The 22,496-nt window shown below is 37.5% G+C and overlaps 3 protein-coding genes across 3 annotated transcripts; 1 reads left to right on the top strand and 2 right to left on the bottom strand.

The window, feature by feature from the left end:
* The first annotated feature begins 503 nt into the window (after positions 1-503).
* LOC112046403 (adenine phosphoribosyltransferase) lies at positions 504-3,338 on the top strand. The gene is made up of 3 exons (XM_024083016.2): positions 504-861; positions 1,488-1,725; positions 2,573-3,338. Exons 1-3 carry the CDS (start codon positions 773-775, stop codon positions 2,792-2,794), a joined length of 549 nt encoding a protein of 182 aa, XP_023938784.2. The 5' UTR covers positions 504-772; the 3' UTR covers positions 2,795-3,338.
* Positions 3,339-4,660: 1,322 nt separating this feature from the next.
* LOC112046387 (mucin-17-like) lies at positions 4,661-6,381 on the bottom strand. The gene has a single exon (XM_024083015.2). The coding sequence runs from the start codon at positions 6,353-6,355 to the stop codon at positions 4,661-4,663; it is 1,695 nt and encodes a 564-aa protein (XP_023938783.2). The 5' UTR covers positions 6,356-6,381.
* Positions 6,382-9,307: 2,926 nt separating this feature from the next.
* Positions 9,308-22,166, bottom strand: LOC112046331 (trichohyalin-like). Its single transcript, XM_052886588.1, has 11 exons — positions 21,996-22,166; positions 20,809-20,960; positions 20,058-20,138; positions 19,548-19,712; positions 18,257-18,419; positions 17,117-17,297; positions 16,416-16,603; positions 15,460-15,624; positions 12,089-12,301; positions 10,979-11,070; positions 9,308-9,583 (listed from the first exon to the last, which is right to left on the bottom strand). The coding sequence occupies exons 1-11, from the start codon at positions 22,071-22,073 to the stop codon at positions 9,481-9,483; spliced, it is 1,581 nt and encodes a 526-aa protein (XP_052742548.1). The 5' UTR covers positions 22,074-22,166; the 3' UTR covers positions 9,308-9,480.
* Between the last annotated feature and the right edge of the window lie 330 nt (positions 22,167-22,496).

Raw genomic sequence — 22,496 nt, 5'->3', positions numbered from 1 at the left:
TCGCTTACGATTCTGTGAGACGAGTGTAATACTCGTCTCACAGAATTACTTGATCGATTGTTTGCTGCTTCGTCAGAAGAACCGATTCTTTTCAATTATATATTGTTTTATTATTTATTGTTTTTATTACAATTTTAATTTATTTAAGTAACAAATTGTTACCTACAACCTTAACTTTATCTTTTAGTTCACTGGAAGTTGTTGACTGTTTATGTCATTCAACTACACAAACCAGAATTCCTAGGGAGCTCTTTACACGACGAAAACGATTAAAACAATGAAACATTGTTGTTTGAGAGAAGGTTATCAGTTAACGTATAGCGTGGGGTAAGTACTATTATAACTAGTCTGAGATAACCATTGTCAAAACGTCAAACTGGCCTATAAAGACTTGTATCCAAGGCCGTAAAATAAATTAAAAAAAAAATACGTCAAACTGACACCCACAGTTTGTTTTTGTAAATGTCATTTACATTTTACAGTCAATTAATATTTACTCTTTGATGTCAACAGTCAATTGTCATTACATGATTTAAGATTATTTGATTACAAAGATAACCTAAAATAAAGTGAATATTAGGGTGTGTTGGGGTGTTTGTGTTTCCTGTTGTATTACTTGCGTAGAGCAAAGAATAGAATCCTATTAGAATTACCCAAGAGAGAGGCGTAGAATCATTTGGTCTTCCAATCAGTCTGATGATGCTGTAATGGTAGTTACAAATTAAAAAAACTTTAAAATTCAATTATAAAAAAAGATACCTACTTCAAGAAAATGAATTCCGAATATGCGAAGAAAATTGATAACTTGAAATCAAAATTGAAAAGTTACCCTGACTTTCCAAAAGAAGGCATTTTATTTTGGTAAGATAACTACTTAAATATTTAATAATTAGTTTGGATGTAATTACACAAAACCCTTACAAATTATTAAACTTAAATCTTTGTCACAGATTCTGTTTATTGGGAAAATATATGAATATCTGTTCAATAGTTTTCAAGACTATTATGAAAAGACAGTTTCAGCATAGGAATTTGTTTTATAATATTATGTATAGATTACACCGCCTAGGTGTTCCAGTCCGGTCCAGGGCATGCTTAAAATATAATATGCACATAACTGAAAGGTTGGATATACTTTTCAGTTATGTGCATATATTTTAAGAAATTAAATATCATATCTCTCAAACGGTGAAGGAAAAACATTGAGGAAACCTGCATACCTGAGAATTTTCTTTCTCTGTGTGTGTGAAATCTGCCAAACCACATTGGGCCCATGTGGTGGACTATTAGCCTAGCCCCTCTCATTCTGATAGGAGACTCATACTCAACAGTGAGCTGATTTTGGGTTGTTAATGATGAGACCTCCTATACCAATACTATTTCAAGCATTATTAAAAGCTCATGGTGACCATCAAATTAGGTTCAAGAACTTTATACCAAAACTGTCTGAAAAAGCCTTCAATTAAGTAAAACATTGTATTTTCCAGGGATATCTTCTCCGCTCTATCTGATGGATACACATGCAAGTTGCTACAGAGTCTACTGGTGGAAACAATTCGCTGCAAATACCCTGATGTCGAAGCTGTAGTGGGCTTGGAAGCGAGAGGTTTTTTATTCTCATTCTCTGTGGCGGCAGAACTGGGGATAGCATGTCTGCCAATACGAAAAAAAGGAAAGTTACCTGGAGAGGTGCTTTCACACAAATATGATCTGGAATATGGTTCTGTAAGTATATATTTTTAACGCCCAATGCAAAACAAGGGCTGTTATATGTTTGATGTCTGTATCTGTGCACTATAGCTGCCGTTGGATAAAGTGATTACAATTCATTTTTTTTTGTATTAAAGGTGATTTATGTGCGAGTTTTGTTTGACATGTTTGATGAAAATTGGTTGAGCCATTCAAAAGTTGTGGGGGAAATTTAACTGAATGTCTGCAAATATACTCAAGTGGGGTGTGAACAAGTGGGAAGAAGTGTGTGGTCAAGTAATTGAGTGTGTAATGTTATAATAATGTCATGACCTTTGCGGGGTTCAATATTTTAAATTTTATGTTATATGGTTTTTCAAGGTATTGGTCTCAACATGTTCAAATGGTTGAGACAGCAGACACTACTATAGTGTAAGGCATTATGGTGTGTAGGACAACTATAAATAAAAGCATTTCTTTTTTATTCTTTACAAGTTGGCTACAATCTCACCTGTTGCTAAGTGGTGATGCAATCTAAGATAAAAAACAACATGTTAGGAAAAAGATAAAATGCTAGGAAGAGGATGAAAATCCACATCCCTTTCAGTTTCTACACAACATTGTAACAATCTACCGGCAAAGACATACTGTGTCCATATAATGTCATAATAAGGAAACCTGAATGTAATATTGTATCTTCACGAATATACTGTTCCTGTTTTTCCTAGATAAAAATTAATTGCACATGATCTAAAATCCTCTCCTTCTTCAAGATGTCCTCTTTTGCATCGCTGATAATTTTTCTGCAATGCTATAGAATTTAGTTTTTTGTCATAGTCCTAAAAAAAGGCAATTTGCTGAAAAATTTTTTTGTATATTACAGGATGTCCTAGAAATACAGAAGGACTCTGTGCGTCCAGGTCTCAAGTGCCTCATCATTGATGACCTCATAGCCACTGGAGGCTCAATAGGTGCGGCTGCTCAGCTACTTTACAGTTGCGGAGCCCATGTGCTAGGGAGTCTCGTTATTATAGAGTTGAACTCTTTGAATGGGCGGGAGAACATTCCAGATGTACCTGTACATTCCTTGATTACTTATGATTAAAATTCTGGGCTGTTAAGGTTGGACCAGTGAGATGTTATTACCTCTACAGTGGAGACTTCATATATTACTTGTTGACTGTTAAAGATTATGGAGTATGAAAATATGTATATGTACTTTTTAAATTATTATGTTATCTGATAAAGGATTGTAATAGAATGAAAGCATAAAAAGTGTACCGATCACAAAAATAATTGGAGAATATTTTGAAAAAAGTATAAATATTATATGTAAAATTAGCCAACGCCTCGCGGTTTCAGCCGCGTATCTCACGTTCTCGTTATGATAAAGGGTTAAAATATAGGCTGTGACAGTTACAAAATAAGGTAAATTCTAGTGGTAAACGAATTTTCGAAATCGGTTTATTAGATCCCCTAGTGCTACAAACTTTACCTCTAAAATATTAGTAGATTATCTGTGAGAACCCCTAAATTATTCTTTTTGTAATTCAAGCTCAAAAGGTAATAACAGCTCACTGACGTTAAGTAGATAGGTACAGTTTTGATACAATTTTATTATATTCTGTAAGTAAATATTATATTTATTTTTTACGATTATTATTCCACTATAGCAACTTGGCAACTTCGTTCGTAACACTCCCGATGGGCGCGGGCCGGGGAGCGTGTAGCGATGAATCAAAAACCCACGACTGATGCACCTCACTTCCCCGCACGCACGATTTCGCACCCGCGCAGTCTTTTCCCCCGTCGCCCGCATATCATGGGAGTGTCATCAACGAACTTGCTAAAATAGGTATTTTAGGTAATTTTATACATGTCAACATATCAGTTCTATTTTTGATAGGACGCAACAAAACATCATAAATAATGCTCAATTTTTTTTTTACGATAGCAATGACCTCAGGGCCACGGTTTTTTGATAAATTGCCTCATGGCACGACTAGATAACTATAACTTCATTTATTCTCTTATATAAGAGTGCCTCGTTTGTCCAGTAGTTAAGATTTAAGGCTTCATTTGGTGAGTTCAGTGTTTCAATCCCAACCAAGGACTTGAACTCAGGACCTTGTGATCCTAAGCCCAGTGGCAAGCACTTCATAGATGCAAAAATGCATTGCCTACCCTAAGAACCCATTAAAACCTAGATTAAAGAAGGAATTTTCTAATTTGTATGTATGGTGCATACCCTAGTTAAAATCCTAGTGCACGCCACTGCGGCTAACCACTGGACCTATGAGGCTATGTGCTGTGGTACAAAAATATACATATTGCTTACTTGTGTAAAAAACTTTGGCTTCAGTATCGATTGTATAAAACCCTCCTACTAAAATTTTAAAAATATCTTCAATGAACAGAATTTTATCTGTTACAGTTTTATTATAAACAGGTATAGAGATCAAAATGATTAGAAAATTACCTCTAAAAGCTCTCAATTATTGTATTTCCAACTACTAAGTATTATAAGTGAAACCAGTGTATGATTTATTTTATTTACAAAATAAAAGTATGTATTGTTCTGTTGGCAATATACTTTAATTAAAAGTTTTATAAAGGTACAAACTATTAATAATTGTAATTATGTATTAGAAAATAATTTGTTTTTATCTTGTTTAATTATTTATGGAATTGTTATTCTGATATACCAGTAGATATAAATATACAAAATATATTTATTTAAACAAAATAAATGAGCATAATTTTTTTTATTGAAGAATAACTGAAAAAGTTTATATTTACAAATGCATCTTTCATTGACTTACATTTAAATTAAAACATTTAAAATATTAATCACCGTTTATAGTAGGTACCTATAATGAACAATGGCTTAAATATTTAAGTTAAAAATAAATAAAAACAGTAACAAGAATTATAAACACAGAAAAAATCACTGAACAAGAATTTAAAATGTTTACTGGCTGTCATAATCTCCAGTCGGTATTAAATCTCCTTTTATTCTATCATTTTCCATGCTTTTATAATCATATTCGCTCGGCTCCATAGATATATCTGAAGGCTGGATTGGATACAGCACTTTGCTTTCATTACCATCATTAGACTCGGCAATTATTTTAATAATTGGATAATTACTCTCACTGTTTATAAGTAGTACGATAGGCAAAGCATAAGTAAACCTATTATTCTCATCTCTTGCCATAATTTCATCTAAATTGATTATTATTACATTTTTGTTAGGTTGTTGTAAATCTACAACTCCAGGTAATCCTTCACTTGATGGACTCGCACCTTCTTCTGATACATTAACATCGGTTCCGTCATGGTCATGTCTTGCACCACGTGTGTTTCGTAATTGATCATCTATTGAAGCAGTGTGATCTTCATCTTGCGTGGCAGTGGTTACATCAGAAATCGTAGGTGTTGGAGTAGTGACGTCAGAAGTCGTAGATGTTAGAGTGGATTCTTCTTCAGTATTAATAGTACTGGTTTCAGTAACGTCACTATCAAAATCTATATCACGTCCAGCTCTGACTACATCATTCAATGTAGAGCTTTCTACAGCATGTTCTGTTGTTTCCGAATCAGCAAAATCGGTATTATAGCTCGCGTCTATTTTAGGTGGAACTAATCCAACAGTATCGTCGCCTAGATTTACAGAACTTGTTTCTTCTACTAGTGGAGTGGTAGCGGTATTTACATCTGGTTCAATTGGTGGTTCAGAAGATTCTTCTGGTTCAGATGCGTTGTCTTCTGTGCGACGTATTGGTCTTATCGCTTCTCGGTTTTTAATGTAGTCTAAAATGTTCAAAGAAGCGTAGTCGGGTACGTTTTTAGTGTTGTCATAAGATATAGGGGTATACGTAGAATGCTCGTAGGATGCTGTTGTAACTACTGCCTCTGTTGCCGTTGCGTCTGTCATTGCGCTTCCAGTTGGTTCAGTAACTGAAGTTGTGCCGGATCCCTCGGTTGATGCTTCATTTTCTTCACTTTCATCTGAATCCGTTACAGGTGGATCGCTTACATTTATTGCAGTGTTAAGTACAGTTTCTCGTGCTGGTCTATTATTGTCAGAGTCAAGTTCTAATGCTGGAACTTCAGGAGTTTCTGGCAGTACAGTTGTTTCGTCCATTGTAACAGGTTCGTCTTCTGCAATGCTACTCGTTTCGTATGAAATAGTTGTAGTGTCTTCTTTTATTATATCTGTTTGTGATTGATTTTCTTCACTTTCACGCGGTGATCTAGGAACTTCACTGTTTATATCACCTCCAACTGCAATGGGACTATCCTGAATGTCCTTATTAGCAGTGTCATTGGGCTGTTCTGATGTGCTATCGTTCGGTACAGGTGCTGAGTCAGGACTCAAATGTTCTTCGGCATCAGTGGCTACTGTGTCTGGCACTGAATACACTTCAATGCGGAATTCATAACCTCTCAAAACGGTAGGACTCTTTAACTCTATGGTTACAGACTTCTGCATGGCTCCGCCATTAATTATTTGAACATCACCATCCTTTTCTGGACGCATGTCTGTAATCACTACTTTACTTATAATTTCATCCTGTGGTGCCACGACTGTGACATTTTCGTATTGTCTCCATATAGCGGGATTCGCTTGTCTTACTTCATCGAATACTTTTCTTCCTTCCATATATCCGATGGATATGTCGCGACTCCACCCCACACAAAACAAACTAAACAATATAATTTGACTGATCATCTTCGAAGGCTCTGACAAGACTACGACCTGATTGCTAAGCGTGATTCTTATATAGTTCATGTTAATGATGTTTAAGGAAAATATTTAGATGAAGTCACAGCGTTATGAGCCTTCGTAATAAGTACATTTTTATTGGTCACGGAACGAACTTCTTCCTGGAGGAAAAATGTAGTTAAGTGTACACTTGTACAGTCATTGACAGTTCGGAAGTGTAGCGCTATTTCTTCATCCATTCTCTATTATGTAAAAAATGCTTTGATATTGTTGTAGTGATTTTTAGTTATAAGTAACTATCAGCTGATTATGAAATAATTGCACACTTATCTTCAGAAAAGATAATGACAACTGCAACTGATTCGTGACAGACTGCATTTTTAGAATACATTCTGTTGACTGTTAGATACCCATAAAACGCTATATAAGTAAAGTTAATTGGTCAAAATGAGAAAAATTACCTTTAAGTTTTCTTCAATTGCGAGTCTACTAAATAAATTATGACTTTCATAGATATGATATGATCCCAAATTTAAAAAATATATTTATTTAAAGCGTTAGCGCGCCGTTGGGTTTAATCGCGAAGTTCTTCAATCTGAATAGTCCTAGCAGCAGTGCGCTATTCATAAACTTAGCTTATTTTTTTTTTGTAAAACAATACAATCTGAAAATACATTCAAGCATTAAGGATCAAAAAATGGACTTCCGTTTAATCGACTGCCGACTGTACCAAACATACGTCTTTATCGACGTACGTATCAGAGTTTGTACGCTAAACGCATTCGAAACGAATTAGAGGACGTAACTACAACTCGTACTTACCTAAATATGTTTCCTAGAAGCGAGATGCCCGAAAGATACGCAATGTCAGGGGCAAACCGCAAACTGGCGTTAGACAAGGCAATAGATAAAAAAATCTTAATACTGTCTTGAACATAGATGAGTCGATACGGAGTCTTGAATTAAAAATTGTAATGCGTGATTTACTGAAGTTTGGGTTTGTATTTTTTTGCTCTTTAAGCAGTGACCTTGCTATCTGCATCCACTGTGGGTTCGATTCCCACTACTGGAAAATATATGTGTGTATCATTTAGATCAGGGTTTCTCAAACTTTCGATTTCACGAACCCCTGTTCAAATTTCCAAGTGACAGCGAACCCTTTACTAATTACTGGACCCCCCCCCCCCATTGTTGTCGCAAATGGATTCAATGTTAGGAGTAATTTTGGACAATTTTAACCTTAATTTTGACTTGCTATCAAGCCACCATTAAGTAGATTTTGTCGCGAACCCCCTGCCGTCAAATGACGAATCCCTAGGGGTTTGCGTACCACTTTGAGAAACCCTGATTTAGATGATTAGTGATATTTAGGTCGTTCCTCGAAAAGACGTTAATAATACTAGTTCTAGTATTAGTAGTCGCTATCAGCGTACACGAGGTCTTTACCTAGGGTAGGCATAACACAGTAAGTTCCTTCTCTAGTCTTGAGGGTAGGCGTATGCAATGCATTATTGTATCTAAGCAGTGCATACCATTAATCGCTCCGGAATCACTCATTATAGATCGGAGCAGCTCAAAGTGAGTCTAAGTACCTAAGCTTCATACATTCATTCGACGTTTTCCATGGCGCAGTGGATTTACAAGACGGAGGTCCTGGGTTCGATTGAGGTTTTCTTGTCGGTCCAGGTCTAGCTGGCGGGAGGCTTCGGCCGTGGTTACTTACCACCCTACCGGCAAAAATGGACCGCCAAAGTACTATATCGTGTAGAAACTGAAAGGGGTGTGGATTTTCATCCTCCTCCTAACAAGTTAGCCCGCTTCCATCTTAGATTGCATCAGGTAAGATTGTAGTCAAGGGCTAACTTGTAAAGAATAAAAAATAAAAAAAAGTTATGAGAAGATAGAATTTAATAAATAACGACGTTTAATTTGAAATTCTTTATTCACTAAAATTTTTACCAGTACAAACGAAATATCCAATAATATACTCAGAGGCACAATTATCCGCCCACTTTAATATGACGAGTTAAAATAAAGTGGTCGGATAATTGTGCCTCTGAGTATAGTTAGACTTAGGTGCCTATGTCATACATGGGTATCTACCTAATAGACATGTTTTTATTAAAGAAAATAACATTTTTATAATATTTCCACCTAAACAAGTGTACTTACATATAAAAATAAATATGTGTCACACACAATAGCTAAGTACGTACCAACCTATTGGGTGTATATTATTTACTCTTTTAAATTATTAAAATTTAAATTTGGTAACATTACCTACACACAGATAAATTAACGTTTCTTTTCAAACGAAACCACAACACATGCAAAAGGTTATTATTGCTTCTCCTTGTAAATAGATAGGTAAGTATCCAATAAAGTAAGTGTATTTATTTATATTTATTTTCTTCTTAATGTCAATTATGTGGCGGTGTCTCTATCGTGATTCTAAGTATTTCCTTGTTTGTAGTTTGTACGTAATCTTACGTATGTCTCACCATAAAATTGTAAATACCATAAGTATAAAATCTTTCTCGCGAGGTTGTGATGTGGATAGATCCTGAACCGCAAAATACTGGTTACAATTTAACGTGTTATGTTATTGTTCGGTAGATTGTAAGGATTTTTTTATTTGTAAGTACATTCACAAAAAAAAATACCTAACCTAACCTAACCTGACCATTGGTTTCTGAGCCATTCATGTTCCGGTTTTTATTAGGAGCACCAATGTATGGAGTTCACAATGTATCGACAATTCACAATCTCGCGAGCTAGATTATAATCTAACTTTACAATTTTACGGTGTCATAAGTATCAAGTACCTATAGCTTGGCAACTTCGTTCGTAACACTCCCGATGTAGCGCGCGGGGCGGAGGGCGTGAATGAAAAACTCACGACTGATGCTCGTCACATCCCTGCACGCATGATTTCACACCCGCGCAGTCTTTCCGCCCGTCGCCCGCATATCATGGGAGAGTTATCAACGAACTTGAGAGACTATAGTCGTGATAGGTAGATACGCCATCAATGACATAAAATGAAACCGATTTGAAAACAATCACTTGCAATAGTCTGGTTTCGAACACGGACATTTCTCTTTCATCTTCAAATTTGATGACATTTGCTTCATGAACGGATGGATCTCGTCACAGAAGAAAGGTCTGAAATTAAAATATACACATAGGTATATAATACGCGGCCTGTAAGTTCAACTATGCGCAGTAAAACATCTTTGGCTGTTAGCGAAAATGGTAAGAGGTAACCATAGCAACACGTAGACGATTATTAGGATTAAAGCCGCAAGTAAGTTGAACCGAAGTGAGTGACAGTTGTCTCCAGAGGTACAATTATAAACAAAAGTGTTAATTGCTATATTCAATTGGTCACTCGTGGCCTCGTAACGTACGTCGCTAACACGCGAAAATGTGTTACTACTTATAGTTCCAACTTACAGATCGCGTACGAAGTTTATAAAATTTTCAATTATTTGTCATCTTTAATGGACAATTGAGCAATTTCAGAGCACACGTCTAACAGTTTTATTATTATTTGTAAGTACTTGCAGAGACAACAGTCATTTTAGTTCAATTTACTTGCCGGGGTCTATACCTTATTACTACCGGACTACACGCCTATACCTAATAAGTACTTGTCTTAAACCACCAAAAACATTCAATTTCAATGCAAGCGAGTTAAAGCCACAGTTAATATTTAAATCACCGGAAATACTTCGCTAGTAAGAATAAGCACTTAATCCTGCACCGCAGAGGTCATCAGACAATGGAAGTAATGCAATGTTTTTTACCTAATTAGTAATTACCTAGTCATTTTATAAATACCCAAAGGCCAATCATAAATAACAGATTTCAAATACTTACCTACGCTACGACTAGATTATAATAATTACAATTAATGGTTTATTTAAGACTAGCGGACGCCCGCGACTTCGTCCGCCCTTAGATCTCTTTAACCCAGCCCTTACAGTAGTATCGCTGTAAAAATGGAGTAATTTCTCCTGTTTTCCAACCATTTCCCTTCACTACTCTGCTACTATTGATCATAGCGTAATGAAAAGTAACCTGCTCAGGAGTATGAAGAATAATTGTACCAAGTTTCGTTAAAATCCGTCGAGTAGTTTTTGTTTCTACAACGAACATAGTATAGACAGACAAAAATTTTACTGATTGCATTTTTGGCATCAGTATCGATCACTAATCACCCCCTGATAGTAATTTTGGAAATATATTTCATGTACAGAATTGACATCTCTACAGATTTATTATAAGCATAGACATTACCACTAGTTTCTAGAAAAATCGTAGGATAGTGTTGTTTACATGATACTAAAACAAACAAACTTGGTTAAAACTTTTGCGTCTGTCTGTTTATGAATATCTGGAATAGCTGAACCGATTTTAATGGGATTTACCAGCACATTTAATCAGTACTAGGGAGGTAGGCTAGATAAAGATAGCCAATTTATAATACCTAGATCTTATCAGATTAAAACAAAGATCCCAAGACTAACTTATAAAGTAAAATAAAGTAATAGTTACCTGCAAAGCATTCTGCCAATTTCATTCTCATACTCTGCGGCAGCCATTTTACATTTCTTCATCTGTTCCAATTCTTCTTGAAGCGCTCGCTCCTGTCATTAACGAAACAGTCACATCTAATAGGTAACAACTTTTTGGCCGGTGGGAGGTTTCGGCCGTGGCTACCACCCTGGCAAAGATCACGCGATTTAGCGTTCCGGTACGATGTCGTGTAGAAACCGAAAGGGTGTGGATTTTGTCCTACTCCTTACAAGTTAGCCCGCTTCCATCTACGATTGCATCGTCACTTACCATCAGGTGAGATTGTACTCAAGGGCTAACTTCTAAATAATAAAAAAAAAAATTAAAACTAGCTGATGCTTCCGAGATAAAAAGTTGATATATAAAAATTTCAAAACTCAAAATTCATTTATTTCAATAATCTAAGCTCTGTTTACAAGCACTTTTGAAAGGTCTATGTCATAATTTAATTAAATCTAATGGTGGTAATAATAGTCGAAAACTTAAAATTAAAGTTACGAGGTTTCCAAATGCGCCTTGGTCCGAGAAGAGCCCACAACAAACTTAGCCAAGTTTATAGGGTAAAAATTGCAAATTCAAATAAAAAAAAAGATATTCTTCTCTTGTAAGGAATTCGAAATAAGAAGGTACCAGTCTCAAGCTGCCAGCATCCAGCGGCTCCCAGTAACCCGCTTCACGTCGTCTGTCCACCTAATGGGGGTCGAATTTCTACTACTACTGATTACTTGCTACTTATTTTACCTTTAGTAGCTTGTTATACTACTAGAGCAACCAGCGGCTCCCTTTGACACGCTCGATGTCGTCGGTCCTAGTGGGACCGGAGCCGGACCTAGTGGGGGTCGAATTTCTACTACTACTGATTACTTGCTACTTATTTTACCTTTAGTAGCTTGTTATACTACTAGAGCAACCAGCGGCTCCCTTCGACACGCTCGATGTCGTCGGTCCTAGTGGGACCGGAGCCGGACCTAGTGGGGGTCGAATTTCTACTACTACTGATTATTTGCTACTTATTTTACCCGAACCAGCTCGATGTCGTCAGTCCACCTTGTGGGGGGTCGAATTTCTACCACCACTTGCTTATATTACCTTCAGTAGCTTGTTGTACTCGATCTGCTGAAGCAAATCCAGCTGATGCTTCTTCCTGGCAGCAGCGTCACACAGCGCCTGGTGGTCGCAGAGCTGGCTGGTGTGCGCGAACTGCTGGCGCTCGTATTCTTCCTGTTCTTGCATCTTCTGCTTTAGTACCTCGCTGGCGTGTTGCCGCTCTTTGATCTGCTCTATCATAGCTTGACGGACTTCCTAAACGTAGTCATTCACTATTATTAATTACTAGCGGACTCCCGCGACTTCATCCGCGTGGAAATTAGTTTTTCAAAAATCCCTCGGGAACCATGGATTTTTCAGGGATGAAAAGTAGCCTATGCGTTAATCCAGAGTAAAATCTATTTCCATTCCAAATTTCAGCCAAATCGCTTCAGTAGCCGCAGCGTAAAAACAAACATACTTACACAAACTTTCGCCTTTATAATATTAGTAGGAAGTAGGAGAGGATAGGATAGGATAGTAGGATTAGTAGGAAGTAGGATGATGATTGTAAGGAACGCTCGCGACTCCTTTGTTTCCTATTGTCAACCATATCATTATCAGCCGATGGACGACAACTGCGGGACATAGGCCTCTTTCCAAGCACATCGGTCTCGAGCCGCCAGCATCCAGCGGCTACCTGCAACCCGCTTGATGTCTTCGTTCTACACTGCGCTTTCCGGTGCGGGGTCGCAATTCCAGCACCTTGGGACCCCAACGTCCATCGGCTCTTCGAACTCTGTGGTCTGCTCATTGCCACTTCAGCTCCGCGACACGCTGAGCTATGTCAGTGACTTTGGTTCATCTGTGGATCTCGTCATTTCTGATTTGATCACGCACAGAAACTCCAAGCATAGCTCGCTTTATCCCCACTGAGTAACTTTGATTTCAACCATATTTATGGAACTTCAACTTGTTATTGTCGTTGTAAAATTACGTTTTTTTTCGGATAACTTATTTTGAAAAATGCATCTGAATTAAACAAGCTTATATGATGCTCTAGAATTTTCGTGCATGCATGTGCATTTTTCATAAATATACACACTATGTCTAGACGTGTAACACACAGTTTTCTTTTTGGTTTGGTTGGTTTAATCAATTCATTGATCAATATTCAATACCATTATAGACAAAATAGAAGTGTCCTTATGTGATTTTTAAATACCCGTGATTCTCGAGTGCTTTAGTTAAGTACCTATACTATTACTTTAAACACATTTTTTTAAATTTTTGTACGACTTTTGACTATTTGTCTGGTCTTATCTCTGGCACGGCTGAAACGATTTCTGATTTAAAGCTCGGGAGTAAGACAATCTATTTGTAAGGGTTTTATTAAGCCCTTGTTAGGGCAGCATTAATATCTTCGTAAATATTCCTCCAACAAAAACTTCCACCAACAACAAAAATTTTCCTCATTTAAGACTACGTGCTTATTATTTTAATAGCTACTCAATCAATCAAACTCGTCATGAACCCGGAAGCGAAGGGCGGAGGAAATCTACAGCAGTAACTTGAGAACAAAGGATCTAAGGGAGATGCCTCATTAGTGCGTCCGTTGCGTGGTTGCAACGCAAGTATGCCACACGTGCGTTGCGATGACGTACGACATCGCAGTCCAAGAGGACGATGCCCGCACTCGGTCAGTCTCAACAATGGAAAGAAACAAGAGCAATACTGTCCGCCGCGCCGTAGCAACAGAGCTCCTTTAAAACATTGCTGCAACGATGCAATTCTTTAATGTGGCAGATATTCCATAATGTCATATTCAGTACTGTTTGAAACCCGTGAGTTCAAACGGTGAAGGAAAACATCGTGAGAAAACCTGCATACCAGAGAATTTTTCTAATTATCTGCGTGTGTGAAGTCTGCCAATCCGCATTGGCCCAGCGTGGTGGATTATTGGCCTAACCCCTCTCATTCTGAGAGGAGACTCGAGCTCCAGCAGTGAGCCAAATATGGGTTGATAATGATGAATATTAGTACAGATGTCAATCTATACTAATATTATAAAGAGGAAAGATTTTGACTTTATCCCCGTATTCCTACGGGCACGGGAACTATGCGGGTGAAACCGCGTAGCGTCTTCTAGTTCAAAATATACGGAAAACGACGCAGCGTAGATGCTGCGACATCGCAACAGAAAGTAACGCACTAGTGGATCATCACTCTAACTCAGCGGAAACAGAAGGAAAGGTTGAATTCAATTGACCGACAATATAGAGCAACGGTTTTCCTCTCTTTGAATGGGCTCACTTTGAATAGCATTATGCAAGCATTGACTTGTGTCTACATGAATAATGTTTCCTCCTGTGATTGGTTTCCTTATCATATTTCCGGGTCATACATCATAGTCTAGAAGATAACATTTTTTTTTCATTTCTTTTTAAATAAATTTATACGTGGGGTAAAACATAATTCCTATCGAATGGACGCAATGGAATCATGCAAAGGACTTTTTTAGACATTAAAGTAAGCGTAAGGCTCTACAATTCTATCATCTTTCTGTTAATATATATTTTTTTCATATATTTTCATTCCTAGCGAAAGTACCTTCGAAGGACTTTTATGTATTGCTTTGAGGTAGGTATAGTATAAAAATCTAAACATATTTCCCTAAAATTGTTTGATTAAGAAGTCTCCATTTATTCAGGGAGCCATGGAGTTTTCGACCCAAAATGGTAATTTTTTTTTACTTTTACACTGGTTGGCACTGACCGGCTAGTACTAGTCAGCCCCCTAAAAAATATCTATCTATCTCTTAGAATTGGCTCAACAATTCTATCATCTTTATGTTGCATAGCTGACGCCGCGCGGTTTTACCCGCGTGGTTCCCGTTCCCGTAGGAATATGGGGATAATATATAGCCTATAGCCTTCCTCGATAAATGGGCTACCTAACACAAAAAGAAATTTTAAATCGGAGTAGTAGTAGTTCCTGAAATTAGCGCGTTCAATCAAACAAACAAACAAACTCTTCAGCTTTATTATATTAGTATAGATTCGTCTGGCCGAAGCCACCAGAAAATATATTTTTTTTCATATCTTTTCACTCCTAGCGAATGTACCTTTGTACTCTTTTAGGTGTTGCTTTGTTGTAAGCGAAGGCTTACAACTACAAGTCACTTACAAGTGTTCAGGAATTAGGTTTTATTGAAGTGTGTATTGTGGCAGTATACTAAAAAAAATCTAAACATATTTTCCTATTTTTTTTAACTAAGAAGCTTCCATTTATTTCGTCAGGAGGCCGAGGGATTTTCGACCCAAAATGGTAATTTTTTTTTTCTTTTACACTGGTTGGTTGTTGGGGAGACTAGCTAGTACTAGTCACCCCCGTAAAAAATCCCACAACACTCACAAATTACCAAAAAGCCTTACCCTGTTGGTCCTCTGAGCCCACCCCATATACTCGCAGCGCTTTGCGTCTGTCACCTCCTGCCTGCGCCGCGCCTCCTCAGCGATGGGGCCCTCTACTTCCTTATCTCTCTCCGAGAATTGCTTCTTCAATTCTATCAACTTCCTGTTGCATTCGTCCAGTTCTCTCTGTGAAACGAAACTTTATTGAAAAGACGATCTATGTTGTGCAGTTGGTAATTCTGTGGATTTTTTTATTTTTATTCTTTACAAGTTAGCCCTTGACTACAATCTCACCTGATGGTAAGTGATGATTCAATCAATGATCTCAACTGAGAGGTCCTGGATTCAATTCCCAGCACGGTAATTTATTGGAACGAAGTCCCTTATCACGCGTTGCGAAAGAGGGCCAGATGGAAAAAATTAAGACCAAAAGTTGTAACGACACTTGTTGTTATACTTGTAAGTCGTGCGGCGTGCGCGTGTTGCTCTGTCTGTCTCTCTCTCTCTCATAGAAAGCAAAGCAGTTATTTTCGTTTCGTCTTTCTATTTCACATTGAACATTGTGGTGTCGCGACGATTATTTTTGCAATGTGATGGGATGGGATGGGATAGCGATATCTATAGCGATATTTATAGCGATAGCGATAACTTCGTTCCATCCAGGTGTCCCTTGACACTTCTCAAGTTTTTAATTTATTTTTTGGAGTGATTCCTCCAGTATGAAAAAAATATGGGCAGTAAAATTCGATGAACGAATGACAGCGTTACGTTTTTGTGCGCAACCTATTCTGCGCACCTTTCTCTGTGCACTGCCGCCAACAGCGTGCACATGCACGCATGTCCAACAACTAGCTACGGCCGAAGCCTCCCCACCAGCCAGACCCGAACCAATTCAGAAAACCTCAATCGGCCCAATCGGATCGAACCCAGGACCACCGTCTTGCTAAGCCACCGCGCATACCACTGCGTATACCTACCTCTTTTTGTCTCCTAAGCATGACCTCCGCCTGCTGCTCAGCCAGGCCCTGCCCGGTGAGGGAGTCCCAAGTGTCAGATATCAACTTGGCCTCCTTCTCTTGTTGTGCTAGAACTTCATGTCTTTCTTCTAGCATTTGTTTGCGTTCTGCGGCCATTTTTCGACTCTTTTCCATACGTTGGCGTTGAGCTGTATAGAAAATTATCTTTTGCTTTAACTGGAATTAGATATAATGATTAAAAGACAAAATGCTGAGTTTCTTGCCGGCTTTTCTTGGAAGAAACTGTCTTCCTAACTAATGTTAGAGTCACAACAAACAGTCAATAATGACGTTTCAATAGTACTTGTTAATCCTATATTGCTTAAGCCTGATTTAACCAAAACACAGGCACCTAGACTATATCGTAGCCGATCTTTCTCTGTCTCATTAGACCAAGTTAAAAACAAATTTAAAAAAATCATACCCACTTAAAATGTAGGGGAAGTCAAAAAAATGGTTTTCAATTTTACTTTACGACTTTGTTCACATTTTTAATGTATAGGTACTTACTTACATATTCAGGTTAATTTACAGCTTTCTAGTAGTAATAACAGAGTAAAGATAGTTTCTGAGCTAAGCCGCGGACAGGCGGACGGACAGACGGACATGTCTAAACTATAAGGGTCCCTTGTGGAGTACGGAACCCTAAAAAGAACACGCACCTTCTTCCTCTTTTCTATTCTCCTCGTCCCACAGTGCCCTGAACCATCTGGTCTCTTCTTTAAGCCTCTCCCTCTCCTTCTCTCGCTGTATGCGGTTCTGTTCCACTTGGTACTGCGAGTATTTGTTGCACTCGTAGTCTCGACGAGTTCTTTCTATTGCGTCTTGTTCCATGCGTGCTGCCTGTGAAACGTAATAAAATTAAAGTCCAGACACCGTCTCCTGAACTAGTCCTCATATACAGGGTGTCCCGTAAATAGTACGACATACTTTGCAGGATGATAGGATGATATTTGCATCAAGGCCTACTAAAATAACGAAATATATGTTAGGCGAAATTTTACGGTTTTTAAGTTATATAATCAACCCCTTTCGGAACGAAAATAGCAATAATTGTGGCGAAGTGTTTGATAATAATATACTAATGTCTTACATCTTTGGAATCCTTATTAAATTAACATGTTTTAAAGCTAGATGTACAACTTTGCCTAGTACATTTTTTTTAGAGTAAAAAAATCCAAAGACTCCAAAGAGTAAAAAAATCTTTTGTAGGTTTGGATGTACTCTTCTATTAGAAGATCCCCAAGACTGTGATGGACCTGCCAATGCATAGCTTTAAGCAATGTGTTAAAAAACATTTGCTTAGTCGAGGCTACTACCTACACCATTGACGAGTTCCTTAATGATAAAGATGCTTGGAGGCCGTTGGATCCACCTTAACACAGGAAGTAAAACTATAAGAAATTGTAATGTTGTCATCAATATATTATAAAATTGTATGTTTTTTTTAAAGAGCAACTTTTGAGTTTCTTGCCTCTTCTCAGCAGAGTCTGCTTTCAGAACCGGTGGTAGAATCTTTACAAATAGTCAACTACTGACGTATCAAAAGTGCTTGTAAAACTGAGCCTACTTGAAATGAATGAATTTTGAATTTTAAATGTGACCGTTAAAAGTACATACAAGAAAAATAGCTTATCAGGAAAAAATAATTAGCCCCATTTTTTGGAAAAAAGTTACTTTGCAGACTTTGAAACAACTATTCAAAAATAATTACCAAGTATAAAATCAACGCTTAAGTAATTTTACATCACATGGCATGACTAAACTGCGCTAAAGGTAGGGTATGTTTGTGCCTAACTTACCAATGCTTCAGACTCTTTCATCGCAACTTCATGCCACATCTTGTCGAACTCTTTCTCTGCCATCTTGCGCGCCTCCTTCTCTTTCATCTGGTACAGTTGGATCTCTTCTGCCTCTTTCGCGCGCAGTTTGTATATGCAGGGGAGTACGTGGACGCATTTTGATCTACAGATATTTATTTAATTGACGACTGCGTATTAGAGACCGCACACCAGAAAGCGCAGTGTTGGTCGACCTCCCACAAGGTGGATTGTCGACATCAAGCGAGTCGCAAGGATTCGTATGATTGGAAGTCAGTCACGGCTCAGGATCGTGATGATTGGAAGTCCCTACAAAAAATCCTATGTCCTGCAGTAGACGACGACGTACTCATAGATACCATTGGCGAAGAATGGAATTTAGATGAAGGTAAGCCTTCCCAAAGAAAGGGAAATTAATATAGCGTGATACAATTTCCGGTTTCTCTTATATCTAAATATAGAACAACAATGAATATGATTATGAAACACGGCTAAAACTCACGTGATATTAGGTCGGAGTATGCCCGACTAGTTTCGAACCTAGTCGAAACTAGTAGTATGGATTCGAAACTAGTGTTTCGTGTTTCATAATCAATTAATATGAATAACACTCACGATAGTTTAAATTCTAAAAACAATGAATATGCATGGATTTTTGAAGGTAATGCGACGGGAATCGGCTTGGATGAACTCTTCGCAGCTGATAGATACTAATATTATGATTAGTCTATACTACAGGGTACCTTCATACCCTGCGACCGCCGACAGCTGCCAACCGGGACGAAACGTACGGCCCGGCAGCCGTTATGCCTCCACTTTTGAAATATGTTTTCTATACTATTATATTATCAGATATGTATTTTATATATATATATATATATATATATATATATATATATACATAAATTCTCTTGAATCACTATCTATTGCTGAAAACTGCATTAAAATCAGTGGAATAGTTTAAAAGATCTAACAGCCTGTCCAGATAAGGCGTTTTACGCGCAAGACCAGGCTGGTGGGAGGGTTCGGCAGTGGCTAGTTACCACCCTACCGGCAAACACCGCCAAGCGATTTAGCGTTCCAGTAACTTGTCGTGTAGAAACCGAAAGGGGTGTGGATTTTCATCCTAATCCTAACAAGTTAGCCCATCATCACCAACCATTATACCAACAGGTGAGATTGTAGTCAAGGGCTAACTCGTGAAGAATGAAAAAGAAAAGAAAATAAATATTAAAGTTGGCAACCCTATTCTCGGTCATAGAAAGATACTCACAGCGGCGTGTCCGTGTATTTGTCTTCGTGCTCCTTCTGCCGCTTGTCCAGCAAGTGCCGCAGCCGCGCCAGCTTGTCTTGCCACGCGGCTTCGCTGCCCGCCTGCGCTTGCTCCACTAACTTGCGCATGTGCTCCTGCTCTTCGAGCCTCAACAGCTCTTTCAGTCTTTGATCATGTTCAAAATTAATATCTATTAGCTCTATAAGACTGCAAATGTCACCGTTAAACAGTGGCGGATTTACTAATTTGCCGCCAGTAATAAGTAGGTATAAGCCGGCTATAAGTATAGGTACATAGTGTAAAGTATTTTACAGAAGGTTTAGTAATTTTTCATATACTCGTATGTAAGTAACTACGGGTGCTAGTGTTCAGTAACAATGCTGACGTTAGTATCATGACTTGTACCTATTATCTATGCATATCATGTTATTATTTTTTTTTTGTAAGAAGAACATTTTTGGCCCTAATTTAACACCCCCCAAAATCTGCCGCCCTACTTAGCTTGCTAACCTTTCTTGTTTAGCTTTGACATCCGCTTCGTACGATGCCATACAGAATTCCACTCGACGCGCAACGTTGTTGATGCATGACCTGTAAATGTGTTTTTTTATTAAATTATTATTGTGTTTTTTTAATTATTGTGTTTTTTTATTTAGACCTAAAACAATTATATTCACTAATGAAAAGCTACATTATCAGTGATTCACATATTAGTACCCTTTACGAACAAAACTGTCTGTAAGGAAACCAGCTCAAATTCTTATACTAAACTAGAAGTTGTTGACCGTTTTTACAAAAATGTATTTTTAGGGAGCTCTTTAACCGACAAACACGATTACAATTAAGGAACGTCGATTCTATAGACAGTTTTTAAAATCGTATTAGATCGTTGATCATATACCTACTTTGACAGAAAAGTAACGTCTAGCGAGGCGGGTCCATGTAATTAGTCTGAGCCTTTAATCTACGTATGCATACAAAGAGGTAGTATGTGAGTTGTGATGTTGTAGAGAATCTCTGGATCTACTGAAACGATTTTGTAAATTGTTTTACCACAAGAAAGTCACGTTTTATCCCCGCGTTCTCACGGGAACGGAAATGAAGGGACATCAAATCATCCATGCTATGCAGTACAGCTTGTGCCTATTAACTTGACATCTGGCTCGAATGATTTTTGTACTATATTTGTTTGAATGTGTTCCGTAGCCAGGTGCCAAGCAAATGCGCACGAGTTATAGTTATTCAAGTAAGTTGTTACTACCTTCGATCACAGTGTATAAAGAAGAAACTAGTCTGTCGGTTTTTGAGCTCTTTCAGTTTGTTCTCCGCGCCCTTTCGTTCCTCCTCCTCTTTCGCGCGCAACTTGCGTACGAACTTCGCGTACCGGTGCGTTGAGTTTAGCACGCGAGATGTCTGGAAGCGCGCAATAAAATTATTGCACACCTCTCGGTTACAAAAAATAAGGGTAATTGCATACGTTTTTATAATAAACTACCACATGAAACCACTGGCATGTCTCGCAGAAAGTTCAGTGTTTATTAAACGCGAGCTTATAGCAAAGTCTTATTATAGTTTTATTATTATATAAATGATCAAAAACTTGGTGTTGAGCTGCACTATACGATTGTGTGGGTACTTCATTCTAGATAAGTTTGTAAAATAGAAGTAAGTACCTAAGTACCAAAATTAAAAAAAAAAAAATCGACTTTACTCACCACCATGACATATTTTGACTTTTCAAAAATGCATAAATAAATGTTTACAACTTTTACTCGTGTGTAAAAATGCGCATAAAGCGAACCAGACTTTTGAGAAATCATCATTATCATTATTAGCCATTAAATGGCCATTCACTGTTAGACATGTTCCCTAACTGCTAGTACCTATCTAGCAGATCCCTGTCATCTTCGGCTTCTTGTCGTCGGTCCATCTAGTAAGTCTACCAACAGGTAGGTATGAGTATGAGTTAACCTACTGTTTATCAACAAACAATTTCAAAATGAGGGTATAAATTAATAGTCATTTCACTATTAATAATAATTATAATTAATTTATTTTTAAATTAATGAAAATAAATTTGATTAATAAGCTCAGAACAATTAGATACAGTTAATATATTTTTTAAAACATTTTATATACAAACCGTATATAATTAGAAATAAATAAGTTATGAAATGACGTGTGATGCGTTTTCTACCTTCACTTCAAATTTGTTTTCTAATCTGTTAATTTAAATGAAAATAAAAGACTCCATGAAATTGCAAAGTAAAAAGTACAATATGTCAATCTAAAGGACAGGCTCGAATGGCTTCACCCACTGTAAAGCGACCGACATTGTTTCATGTAATATCTACTAGCATTGATGTATAATATCAGTGACTACAACTAACTTTTTCAGAACTTCCATCTCCTGAATAGAAGTGGTAGAGAAGTTAGGTAAGTACTTACGTAGTAGCAATCAGGTGCACCTCTAGGCCCCGGTCCATCTTTGGGCACCTTTTGTCGCGGCTGCGTTGCTTCACACATTGCTAGTCTCTCGTTTTAGGGTATAAATATTTTTTAATAATAATAAGTAAATTATTAATTAATCAATGAGCTATTTAAAAAATATTCTGACTGACGTAACTCGTGTAAACACCACAAAACATCAAAAATGAAAGACTGGAAGCACGAATGTCAATAATGAAGTTAACAAAATTAAGAAACTATTTGATTTTTTTTCCAAGTTTACAGTTACAGCCATAGATTTACGATTCGGTACAAGTACGGCCATATAATTATAAATCTATGAGTACAGCCAACTTCAAAATCATAAACATATTCCTTAAAGCACTCTCGAGATAGTGTAGCTTCCCCATAGAATTATTAGGTACTTGTACCGAATCGTAAATCTATGAGCTTCCCAACAGTGAAAGAATTTTTTAAATCAGTTCAGTAGTTCCAGAGCCT

Source organism: Bicyclus anynana, chromosome 2 (genome assembly GCF_947172395.1).
Source record: "Bicyclus anynana chromosome 2, ilBicAnyn1.1, whole genome shotgun sequence".
Lineage (NCBI taxonomy): Eukaryota > Metazoa > Arthropoda > Insecta > Lepidoptera > Nymphalidae > Bicyclus > Bicyclus anynana.
The sequence above is the reverse complement of the archived record's forward strand: the minus strand, read 5'-3'. Positions and strand labels throughout refer to the sequence as shown.

Excerpts from the sequence above, each read along its gene's own strand:
- LOC112046403 (XM_024083016.2), top strand. The coding sequence starts at position 773 with ATGAATTCCGAATATGCGAAGAAAATTGATAACTTGAAATCAAAATTG. Across the intron at positions 862-1,487 it reads AAAGAAGGCATTTTATTTTG|GGATATCTTCTCCGCTCTAT; the intron begins GTAAGATAACTA and ends TGTATTTTCCAG. Across the intron at positions 1,726-2,572 it reads ATGATCTGGAATATGGTTCT|GATGTCCTAGAAATACAGAA; the intron begins GTAAGTATATAT and ends TGTATATTACAG.
- LOC112046387 (XM_024083015.2), bottom strand. The coding sequence starts at position 6,355 with ATGGAAGGAAGAAAAGTATTCGATGAAGTAAGACAAGCGAATCCCGCT.
- LOC112046331 (XM_052886588.1), bottom strand. The coding sequence starts at position 22,073 with ATGTGTGAAGCAACGCAGCCGCGACAAAAGGTGCCCAAAGATGGACCG. Across the intron at positions 20,961-21,995 it reads GTGCACCTGATTGCTACTAC|ACATCTCGCGTGCTAAACTC; the intron begins GTAAGTACTTAC and ends GCGCGCTTCCAG. Across the intron at positions 19,713-20,057 it reads GTCAAAGCTAAACAAGAAAG|ACTGAAAGAGCTGTTGAGGC; the intron begins GTTAGCAAGCTA and ends ACATGATCAAAG.